Source organism: Stegodyphus dumicola, chromosome X1 (assembly GCF_044657685.1).
Source record: "Stegodyphus dumicola isolate Sdum_Otavi_A_Nest chromosome X1, ASM4465768v1".
NCBI lineage: Eukaryota > Metazoa > Arthropoda > Arachnida > Araneae > Eresidae > Stegodyphus > Stegodyphus dumicola.
The window spans coordinates 183,175,213-183,187,340 of record NC_140780.1 but is presented as its reverse complement, the minus strand read 5'-3'; the positions used below and the strand labels follow the sequence as shown (position 1 = coordinate 183,187,340).

Below are 12,128 nucleotides of genomic sequence, written 5' to 3'. Positions count from 1 at the left end.
ATAGATTTTAATAATGAATTAACTTTAAATAGTTACTAAGTCTTAAATGCAAGCAAAACAAAAATACCTTAGACATAAAAAACATTTTTATTACTTTCATCATTTAAAAAAAAAAAAAAAGGCACTTTAATCAGTTTTCATACAAATGTTATGGACAGTGGCAGATTTTGCTCTCGTTAAGAAAGAAACTTCATAATTTTGTTCATAGCAATTGCCACGTAGGCCTGCTTTCGCTAATAAAAGTTTTTCTAATGTGTCATCACTAACATTAGATCTAAATTTAGTCCTCGTTTTCGCAACAACACTGAAAATCCTCTCACACTCTGCATTACTATGGGGAACTGTCAAGATGGCCAACATAATTCTAGAGAATTCACTATATTTTAAAATTCCATCAGCACCTTTCAATTTTCCAATTAACCTCCACTGGGTGTCAATCCTAGCTGATTTTATAATTTCATCCAAGTTTTCTAATTGTAAACTGCAAAATTGCGACTGCAGTATATCAGTAGCAACATCAATATCATCATCTTTCATGACTAAACAAAGTAACACAGGAAATCTGTTCAAAAAGTACCTTATATAAAAAAAAGATGCATTTGCTAGAGCAGAAACATCAGCAACTTTAGCATGCAAAATCACTTCATCGTTGACTGGAAATTTATGTAGTGTGTAATCACATACTCGACAGAAGTAACTTCTAACATGAAGATAAAACTTATTTTTGTCTTCTGAAAGTTCTTCCACTACTTTTGTAGTTGCAGCTCCTATTACCAAATCTTCATCTTTCTTCTGATTTTCTGTTTCGCCATAAATCACATCATATATAGAATTACAAGACAAAACACAGACTGGTTTTACAAACTTTGATAAAATGTCTTTAAACAGATCATAAATCATTGATTGCAAAGCATGAATTAATGGAATTCTGCTTTGTAGAATTGTGTTCAGAACATCGAATGATGGCAAAATGAATTGTTAAAAAAAAGCAAAAAGCTTTGTTAAGGTCCGAAGAAAAAAACATAAATATTCGTTCTCCACAAGATAAACTTACAGTAATCGGAAAATGTTTCATGTGTTGAGCAATTTTTGTTTTTAATTATTTTGAGAGAAATTTGTATCAGCTTTACGCTTATATTTTGCAGTATTATTTTGAGAACTGCCTGCCCGTTGAATTGCTGAATGATGCAGAAATTACAAAAAATCAAAATTTTTCTCATTTCAGTATTATGCAGCTGTTGGAACTGTTTCAATTTTTTCCTTTCTTTTAGAACTCCTTTCAAGATAATAATAAATATCAACAATGTGTTCATCCACATTTAATGGTAAAGAAGCTGCCCCTTTTTCAGCTGCTAAATTTAAGAGGTGACAGGTGCACCTCATAATCTGCAAATCTGAATTTGCCTTTCTTAAGATGCCTGCAACACCAGTCTTCAAGCCTACCATTACTGGTGCATTATCGGCACCAAGCGCTAAGCAATTATCCAGAGGGACTGTATTTTATTTTAAAGTTTTAATAATTAGCTGTGCTATATTAAAGCCTGTCGAATGCCCTTCTAAAGTGGGGACAGAAAGTAAACTGCACTCAATTTCTGAAGACTCTGGATTAAAAAAAGAAACAACAATTGGATACAGTTTTGAATTGGTATTATTGCTTCCATCCGTAGAGAGGCAGAACAGAGCTGTTTTAATGCAATCAATAACTGAAGATTTATTTTTCAAACCCATTTCTTTAACAATTGCACCTGTTTCGGTCCTTGCACTTGAGTATTTCTTAGCGATTTCACTATCGGGAAACATTTTTCTAAATAAAGCTGCAGCGTGATCCGATGCATTCAGTGGCAGGTTGTGCTCCAGTAAAAAGGCAGAGAACAGACATTCTGCATTAATCACTTTTTGGTGTTTTGTTTCCGAAGAAAAATTTAATTTTTCGTTTTTTCAAAATAACTCATGTTGTCCTTGTGTTTTTGTGTACGCACATGTTTGAGAACATCTGCCCTTCCACCAAGCGAAATCGAAAAATCGCTACGACAGATGGTACACATCGCAAATTTATTAAATTTCCTCGAAGAAATAATGGAAGGAAACTCAACTGTGTATGATTTTTGAAACGTGCACGAGTATTTCACCTTTCTCGTAGACATATCAAAAGATGATAATTTCTAAAACTATTTCCTAAAGGCACGTGTACTCACACAACTCAGGACAAGATGAACGAAATAGCGAAAAAACATCCAAAGAACGGCCAACGGCCTTGAGCTTGCTTTGTGCTCATTGGCTAATATATGCCAGATGACACGCAGTGGAGCTCGATGCCTATTGGACAACTGGAGAACGACGTTTCTGGATACGTATGATGTCAATCACAAAGCAGAAATTCTCATCTGATTTGCAAGGTTTCATTTTAGATATAATCTAGAGAAAATTCAGTTGCTTTCAGACGTCCAAAATCACTTTTTTTTTGTTCATATAACGAAGTATTAAGCCAAGTTCCATAAAAATCGTGAGAAATATTTAGAATAAGAAAAAGTCGGGAGAAATATATTGTAAATCGGGTTGGCGGGAGAGCGGTCGAAAATCGGGAGTCTCCCGCCTAAATCGGGAGAGTTGGCAACTCTGAGTCCTGAATTAGTACATGTGATCCAGGTACATCATCATTTCACAAAAATTAATAACCAAACTCAAAAGGTATTAATATTAATATCTTTTGAGTTTATAATATCTTTTGATATTAATATTGATTTTTAAATTATACATATATATGTATACATTGTATGTATATGTGTATACAGTACAAAGTCTTTAATCCGGATGTCCATAATCCGGACCTCAAAAGCTACAAACTTTCTGCGCATGCGTAAACACATTATGCATTTATGCATGCGCATAATAAGTTTACGCATGTGCATATGCGTTTACCCATGTGCATAATACATTTACGCATGCACATATGCATTTACGCATGTGCATAATACGTTTATGCATGCGCGTTTAATGTATAATGGACGGTATAAGCTAGGCTAAAATTATCCAATTATCTATTTCAATTAATGTTGCAGATCGCATTGTTCCTTAATCTTCTAATTGAATCCGGCTTATTATTTTTTGCGCAGACTGTTAGAGCAATTTTATGAAAAGTAAGCTTGAACTTTCGATTATATCAAAAAGTGTTTCCATTTCTGGAGCTGCCAGAATTCTGGAATTCTGGATCTACAAAGCAAAACCATGTTTCAATGTACCGCTTCCGATAGTGAAGAAAGTGACAGAGAGGTTATTGAAAACGAAAATATTTCGATTGATAAGTTAGTCGGTATTCTCGACACAGCAATTACAGGACTTGCACAGTGGAACTGAACAAGAAATTATGTCTGTTTATAAAATTAAAGAGAAAGTGTTAGCACAAAAAGAAGCAACTTAAACAACTTATATTGAAAGAAATGTTTAATAAAGTAAACAAATAAATATTAGCTTTTTCTTGTAAATTTTGATACCCTTTAGATCATAATTGCTCTTTATTTCATAAATTACTGTTTCATATTTTTAATTTTATAATTTCTGCATGCCATCTTACCAGATTTAAGTTGATGATCTATAATCCGGATAAACCCCTAATCCGGAATCGCTGAAGTCCCGACGAGTCCAGTTCAAAGACTTTATACTCTATATATATTGCCAATTGCTCGGCCTTAAATAATTCGCAATATAGATATTACGTGTAGAAGATACATGATGAAGTTTTCATAGGTTATTTTTACTGAGCTAAATACATAGGTAAACATAATGAAGTATTGCAGGTATGGGTTTTCAGACATTAACAGCATTGTACACAATGTTAAGAAGTAAAGAGCAGATATGCTTTAAGCAGCACGAAGCAAAGCAAGAGTTGAATACAATAATGAAACTGAACAAAAGCTATCAATGTTATGGTTCTGCTTTATTTCTGATGGTTAATTTTAAGTTTTGGGTTGCAAATTTAATATGATTACTCACTAAAAATATTTTACTTTTACTCTGTAATTATCTAACGAGTAGTACATGCATCACAGGTGTACGTAAGTATCATACGTACTGACAAGCCAAAACATTATGACCATCCCCATATTTCTCAATAAACTCATCTGGATGACATGGAGAGCATGTAATTAAGTGGGAATGGTATTTGACTGCTGCTGGGGAAGGTATAGAATCATTCCTGTACTTACTTTTGTGAGTGATGGAAAAGGCTGCCATCTAAGCAAATTTGATAGACAGCACACAAGCCCCAAGATTTGGAATGAGTATCTCTGAAATAAACCACTGGAAAGAATCATTCCATTACTTACTTTTGTGAGTGATGGGAAGGGCTGCCGACTAAGCGAATTTGATAGAGGTCAGACTGAAATGGCTTGAAAATTTGGAACATGTATCTCCAAAACTGAACCACTGGCAGGTTGTTCATGATCTGCCATTGTTAATATTTGTTCAAAGTGGATAAATGACAGTGAAACCAGCAACAGATGCCAAGGTGTTGAACGTTCCCACACCATCGAAGAAAAGGACATCAGAGACTGCCCTGCTTTGTACAGCTAAATCTTTGCCAGACAGTGGCACAGCTGACAGCCCAACAGAATGCAGATGTAAGTCTGATGGAACACACAGTTCAGCAGACATCCCAATTGAGTGCTTCTGTTGACCAATCGTCTTTGTCAACTACACCTACAGTGGCCCTGAGAACATCAAGACTTGACTATGGATAAGTGGAAGATTCAGATGAACCACAATTTCTCACTGATCAGATCGATGGTCGTGTCACAGTATGTCACCTTCCATGCAAACAGTTGCTCTACCCCTGTACAGCAGGACACATGCAGGCTGGTGGTGGTGATGTTATGCTTTGGGGAACATTCTCATGGGCAGCTCTGAGACCTTTCGTAGCGGTGGAACACATCATGAAAGCTGCAGACTATCTGAACGTAACTGCAGATCAGTTGACCTATACACAGTGTCTGTCTTCCCAACTGGAAATGGAATCTTCCAGCAGGACAATGTGTCATGTCACCCTGTTAAAACTGAGCTGGAGTGGTCCGAGAAGCACAAGGATGAATTCCAATTAATGCACTGGACACTAACTCACCAAATCTTAACCCGATTGAGCATATTTGAGATGTTACGGAGGGGCAGCTCAGAGCTCAAACACCACCATGTCCAAATATCTCGAATATACGTAACTGTTGCTTAGATATTTGGTACAACCTGTCTCCAGTCATCTACAAAGAACTTCTGGCATCTATGCCAAGGCAAGTTACAGATATTTTGCAGGCCAAATGTCACACAGGTCATAATGTTTTGGCTCTTCAGTGTATGTGAGATTAATTTTAAAATGTCGCACTAGAGTGAGATTTATTATAAGCAAATTATTATTTTTAGAACAGAAAGAAGAAATAAATTTAAAATGAAACTTAAAGAGCTACTACAAGTGGAGGTTAGAATTTTATCTTAGGTATCTTCTCTTTCAGAAAGGAGAAAGAAAAGACCTTGGGGGGATGAGACCCCAAAGGCGACGAAGAGACAATAAAGAGAAATATTACTGTATAACTTTAAATACTTGATATAATTTGAATGATATAAAAGGTATGAAAGAGAACATTTTCATCAACAGCATTTTGAAGTTAGTCTATTCCCTGTCATTTTCTTCTTATACTCTTTCAGGAACTAATGAGGAACGCAATTTAACTTAAAACCAGAAAAATCATAAGCTATACATTTCAAAATATAAAATTACATAAAACATATAAATCTAATGATGTTAACAAATTGACAGAATTCAAATGTTTAAAAATTCATTTAATCTTCTCTTAAAGTGCTAAAAAGGACTATTCTAAATAAGTGGAACTCACTATCAGTGACATATATGAATAACACATAATATCTTGAAATACTTGAATAACATTTACATAATTTCCTCCACAACCCTTTTCAACAAAACTGACATATTCAGTATAAAGCCCAAGTAAAAAATCTTTGTTACATACTTCACATCTTCAAAAAATATATTAAAATAGCTATTTACATATATTACTGTAAAGGAACATTTCTATACTATAATAATATGAAGCTTTTTTAAACAATTAGCTTAAAAAATAACATAACACATAAAATATTTTAAAAAAATTACATGAAAAGGGAATATCCTCTACAAGCAAAACAATATAACAGCTTTCTGGTAGCTGTGGGATGCTAAATACAATAGCAATTAAAAGCAATTACATATAAAAAGGTAACTGACTTTTAGTACTGTATACATATATCAAAATTATTAAACATGACCATAATTCAAACTATTCTTTATCACAACATAAATCTAGGCAAATATAAAAAATGTATGAAGATTAAAATAGTCAATGACAGTCAGAGTACTAGTATATTCAAATCAGGTCATACACATTTAGTGTGAATATAAATTTTATAGTACCTTACAATAATAAAATTTGAAGGTGGTAGAAATTATGCATGCATATATTTGTGTTTAATGAGAGTCAAAGAGGATAAATAAATGACAAAAGGAATGTGACTGGTAAAATGCCCTCAGCCAGCTTATGACCACAGCTGACTCTCCAAAGCAAAAATTAGGAGTCTAGAGAGACAAATGGCATGTTCTATCCCTGCTCGTTTTCTAACTAAGGAGAACACGCTATGAGTAATACACATAAAGATGAAAGCTTGATCCAGACACAATACTATATTTAATCATTTAATATGTCTAATATTCTAAACCAGACTGTAAGAACTGGTTAGAGTTTTGTTCCCCTCATATCAAGGCTTTGGGGAATGTACAGTGAGTTTTAAAGAAAAAGGACAACATTGTATCTTCCATTCTAGTTAGTCAATCAATAAGTTTTAAATTTCATAACTTTAAAGTACCGTTATATATATATATATATATATATATATATATATTTAGGATATATATATATATATATATATATATATATATATATATATATTATATATATATATTATATATATATAATTATATATATATATAATATATATATATATATATATTTAGGATATATATATATATAATTATATATATATAATATATATATAATATATATATTATATTATATATATATAATATATATATAATATATATATTATATATATATTATATATATATATAATATATATATATATATATATATTTAGGATATATATATATATATATTATATATATATATATATTTAGGATATATATATATATATATAATATATAATATATATATATATATATAAAACAGTATTAAGTGAAATGTGGTGCTCAGGTTTCCAGGAATTATGTTATAGGAATTATGTTCAGAAAAAGTTCAAGTTTGTATAAAAATACGTATATATAGAGCAATGTATATATATATATATATATACATTGGAATTATGTTATAGAATGGAACTGTGCAAAAAATTGGCATGCCATTTCAGAAAAAGTTCAAGTTTGTATAAAAATACGTATATATAGAGCAATGTGTATATATATATATATATATCCGGGATCCTGAGCACCACATTTCACTTAATACTGTTTTATAAATTTCAAAGGGGAATATCAAGTCTTCATTATTTTCAATTTAAATATTAAGACCATTTTTATCACAAAAAATCATTAATCTTTTATAACAGGCAGCATATCTGAAAATTGTTTGCAACAATTATGTTAGTTACAGGTTCATAGTACCCAAGTAAGACTTTTCAACATAGCAGTAAAAGGTAAATTTTTTAATGATACATTAAGCATTTTTTTTTAAACTTTACATCAGAAAACTAACAAAAGTAATGATTTGACAAAATTGAAAAAGAAGTATAACATATTTTTCTCTGAAGTTTTCATATTTAAAAAGCTAAAAATTATTAAAACATTATTTTCGGAATCAGACCCTTTCACATTATTTTGGATTTTATTGAAATTCAATTTTATTTTATTTTAATCTATGCTTATCATTTTAGAAGTAATATTCAACTAATTAAAAGCAAAAGAATTAACATATTTACAAAAAACGAAGCAACATTTAATCTTACTCATTTAAAGTATCTGTAAACAAAATGCAGATGATATGTTAATTAATGGAAGCAAAATTTCTACCACCAATTTAACCAATTAAACCAATAAAAGTTTTCCTTGATGATTTTCTTTTAATAAATGTAACTTTTAATATACACATAGTTTTCCAAATTATCAAACTGACTTTTTTAATTAAAATATTTGAAATATTATGCAAGTAAAATTGCACCTGTTAAATTTCATTGAAAATAGAGTGATACTTTCTCATATCACATTTAATGCATTAATTAAAACTGATGAAAAGAACAAAATCAGGACAAAATGGAATGATGCTCAGATATGCTATCATTATTGCTTTTAAATCTTATGCCAATTTCAAATTCATCCATCACCAATCACTTTTCACATTTAAAGTTAAATATAAAAATTTCTGAATAAAATAAGCGTTAAGTCTTCTGGGTTAAAAAAAAAAAGTCATATCAAGTAATAAATACATTCAATAACAAAAGCAATTTTAATAACTGAATTTCTTTAAAATAACATAAAATGTATTTTGCTTTTTCTAACAGTTAAATTTATTTGCAAGGTTTCAAGATCTAAATCTAACAGAATGCACGGTTTCCCTTTAATGAGAACATTAGGTTTATCAGTTTCAAAAGTAAGTTCAGAGTACTGTTTTGAAATTTTATAAGAGCCTGAAAAAGAAGGTTAAAGTTTTCTACCTCTGGGACGCTGAAATTTCTCATACGTAACTAAATTACCCAGTTTAACTATGAAAGTTTTATCACATATTTATTTCTTTATGCAGTATCTATATTGTCATTTAAAAATATTAATATGTTTAACCTTTTGAGGCCGGTGCTTTGGTAGCAGTAAAAGCTACCAAAGGACGGGGAATCTTGAACCGAATGCTTCCCTCCCCCTTTAAGAAATCACCTCCTATTTGCAACAAAGATTCTTGTGTGTAGTTTAATGGATTCTCAGAGGGCTGCATCTATGTTGTAAAAGGAAGACCTTTGAAAGAAATAAGTGGTTAAAACCCCAGGGATGTCAAATTTGACATTTCACCCCACTTTTCAGCCTGGAAAATGGGGGAAAAAGACATGACCACTAAAGTGGACAACCCCGTCTTTTCAAAGAGAGGACTCTATAGCCACCATAATGGCCATCCCGTCTTCAAAAGGTTAAAGAAAGTAAAATAATTAAAAATTTAAGGGAAAAAATGATGTAAAACATTAAATAATACTTTTACTTGAATCTAATAGTAGAGGATCTAACTACCTGCATGCTTACAGAACACACATTTAAAATTATGTTATATAAACACACATTAATCAAATAATTAACAAAGTTCAATAACTGAATGGGGCAAAGCCAAAATCATCAACAAACTCTGCCACAAAAGCAGCCTTAAAATAAGAGAATGTTAGAAATTGCCATTAGATCACATTGCAACAGAGATCTCCCTTTCAGTGCATCATATATCTGGATATCATTTCTGAGCAGTAATGCTGCATAGAATAATAAAAGATGGAAAACCTGATGAAACATTCATCATAGCTCCAGCTGGTGAAGCAGACAGGTCATCTACAAAAACTTCTATTTTAGCATTTATGTCTAAACATGGTTTTAGCATGTCAAATGAAAACATTTCATTCTGCTTTAAACTTCATTTTAACCACATCTGTCATTTAATTCATCAACACAAATAAATGGCTTTTATGTGAATATAACACAAAACATTTAAAAAATTATTACATTTAAACATTTAAAAAAAATAAAAAAAGAATACCACATAGGAACCTCAAAAGTATGGTTATATTTGAAGCATTATAACTAAATTCATTATTTAAAAAAATGAATTTTAAATAATAATATTTAGGCTCAGCTTTACTTCATGGCAAAGTAAACCATTTTAACTTTGTTACTAGTTGAAACCTTTTATTACCAGCTTTGAAACTGTTCTAAAAAATATGAATGTTGTTATATTCTGGTACTTCATGAAATAAATTTCCTTAGAACTACTGCTCAAAAAACATGAAAAAGTGGAATAAATAGAAAATGTGCTCTTTATAGAAGATAACACAAGGATTTTAATTTTGAGCTTTATTTAAAAAGCTTTTTGCTCAGTGGATGAGCAAATTCGATAATATATTTGAAATGAGTTGCTTAGGTATCTCAAAAATACTAAAATGCCAAAAAAAAAAAAAAAAAAAAAAAAAAAAAGGGGGGGGAGGATAAAATGTTGAAATCTTAAACTGTCAACTAGCATGTGAGTGTAGATCTGATTCATGATTTTGAAAAAGGCAATGTCAAAAAAATCTTAAAATACATAATATATAAGTCAACAGCTTATTTTAGATTCATGCACATCGAGATTAGAAACTGCAGCATGAAAGAACAGGTATTAAAAGAATAAAAGTTACATACCAACTTCAACTGCAGTATATTCTACTTTATACCCACTATTGTAATTTCCATGAATAAAAGATTTCAATGGAAGTTGGTTTGGTCCTATAAAAGGAAAGGATGTTAATCTAATTAATACAGATAAATAATAAAATATTTACAAAAGATACACAGTAAAGAGTATATTAACAATTAAAATAATACAACAGATATATCAGAACGTTTTTTTACATTTCTTTAACATAACATATTGGTAAATAAACAGTTAAGTATTTTTTGCATATTTTTAAACGGATTGTTTATAAGTATTTTTATCTGTATTAAGATAAATATTAAAAAATAATCTGATTTATAGTCACAAACTATCTAACTATTAAACATTCCCTTGATCAAAACAACTCAAATTTCTACAGACATGGAAAAAAAAATTACATTAAAACTGACAGACATGCATATTTTATAAAATGACAAAAAATGAGCACAAATAAAATGCAAAAACAACATATGAAGACACATTCTCGAATTGCATCACAGATCTGTAGTTTTAGTAATCAAAGCATTAAAATTAATAAAAACCTGCAGAACATACCAAAAACTGTGCAGTGAATTTCTCCTACATCAACACCACCACAGTCTATGATAAATGATGCTGGTGTATTTACAGCAACCTTTTCAATACCATCTCCTTTTACTTTAATTTTTGTTGAATCAACTACGAGGCACTCAAATGGGCTTCCTTGGGTAAAAGAAAGGAAAAACACAATGTTAATATAGTAAAAGTAAAAGATATATTAACATTTTGAATCACTTCATAAGTTTTAAAATAAAACAAATTAACACTTTTAAGTCTTTCATATGCAATGAGGTTTTTCAAAGTGAGTGTTAAAATAAACCCAAAAAACTTAAATCCTAATCTGTTTACTACAATAATTTATGGGATCCCATCCTAATTTTCCTAACCTTGGCTATTTATATTCTTCCATTTAAGTAAAATGAGCAAATCAAATTTCTTTAAAAGTAATATTTAGAATTAATATATTTTTCATGAACATAAATTTAGCAAAGCAACAACCTTGTGTTTAAAGGAGATTTAGTCAAGAACTCAACCGATTTCAAGGGAAAACAATAACCCCTCTTCATCAGGAGCAAAGAAATCTGCAAAATTGGAAAGCAGCATGTGCAACAGTGACTTATACCCTTGGCAGTAAAAGCAAATGAGATGGTAGGACCATCTGTCGGCAAAAACAGCAACAAAATTGAAAAATTAAATTAGAAGAATTAGGAAGGACTGGCTTAGACTTAAAGCCATTAACTAAACAAGATAAATCTTTGTGAAAGTCTTCAATTGAAGCAACTTTATGGATAATTTTTGCAGATCCAAAGTCAAAATTATGATTTAATTCCCAATTATGATTAGCTATCAAAGACTTGTTAATTTAGTCTTTTCGAGCGTAAGATTTATGTTCATAGATATGAAATTTTAACATACTATTAGTCTCGCCAATATATCTCAAACCACACTGACATGATATGCTATAAATTTCCCAAGAATAAAAATCAGAACCGAACCATACATTTTATTGTTAGGCTAGAAAATTATAACCTTGTCATGTTTCCCATTCATCCATATTTCAGCTATAAAATTTTGTGGATTCTCCAAAACAGTTTTCATGATGACCTGTAA

The 12,128-nt window shown here is 30.6% G+C and overlaps 1 protein-coding gene across 2 annotated transcripts in view; it reads right to left on the bottom strand.

Annotated features, from left to right (window-relative positions):
• The window catches only part of jbug (filamin-type immunoglobulin domains fbug), a 347,148-nt gene that overhangs the window by 90,986 nt on the left and 244,034 nt on the right, over positions 1-12,128 (bottom strand). For both annotated transcript variants that reach the window (XM_085807591.1, XM_085807590.1), the window contains exons 27-28: positions 11,034-11,180; positions 10,466-10,549 (exon numbers count right to left, since the gene is read on the bottom strand). In XM_085807591.1, the coding sequence (XP_085663717.1) occupies positions 10,466-10,549; positions 11,034-11,180 (231 nt within the window). The remainder of the gene's footprint in view (positions 1-10,465; positions 10,550-11,033; positions 11,181-12,128) is intronic.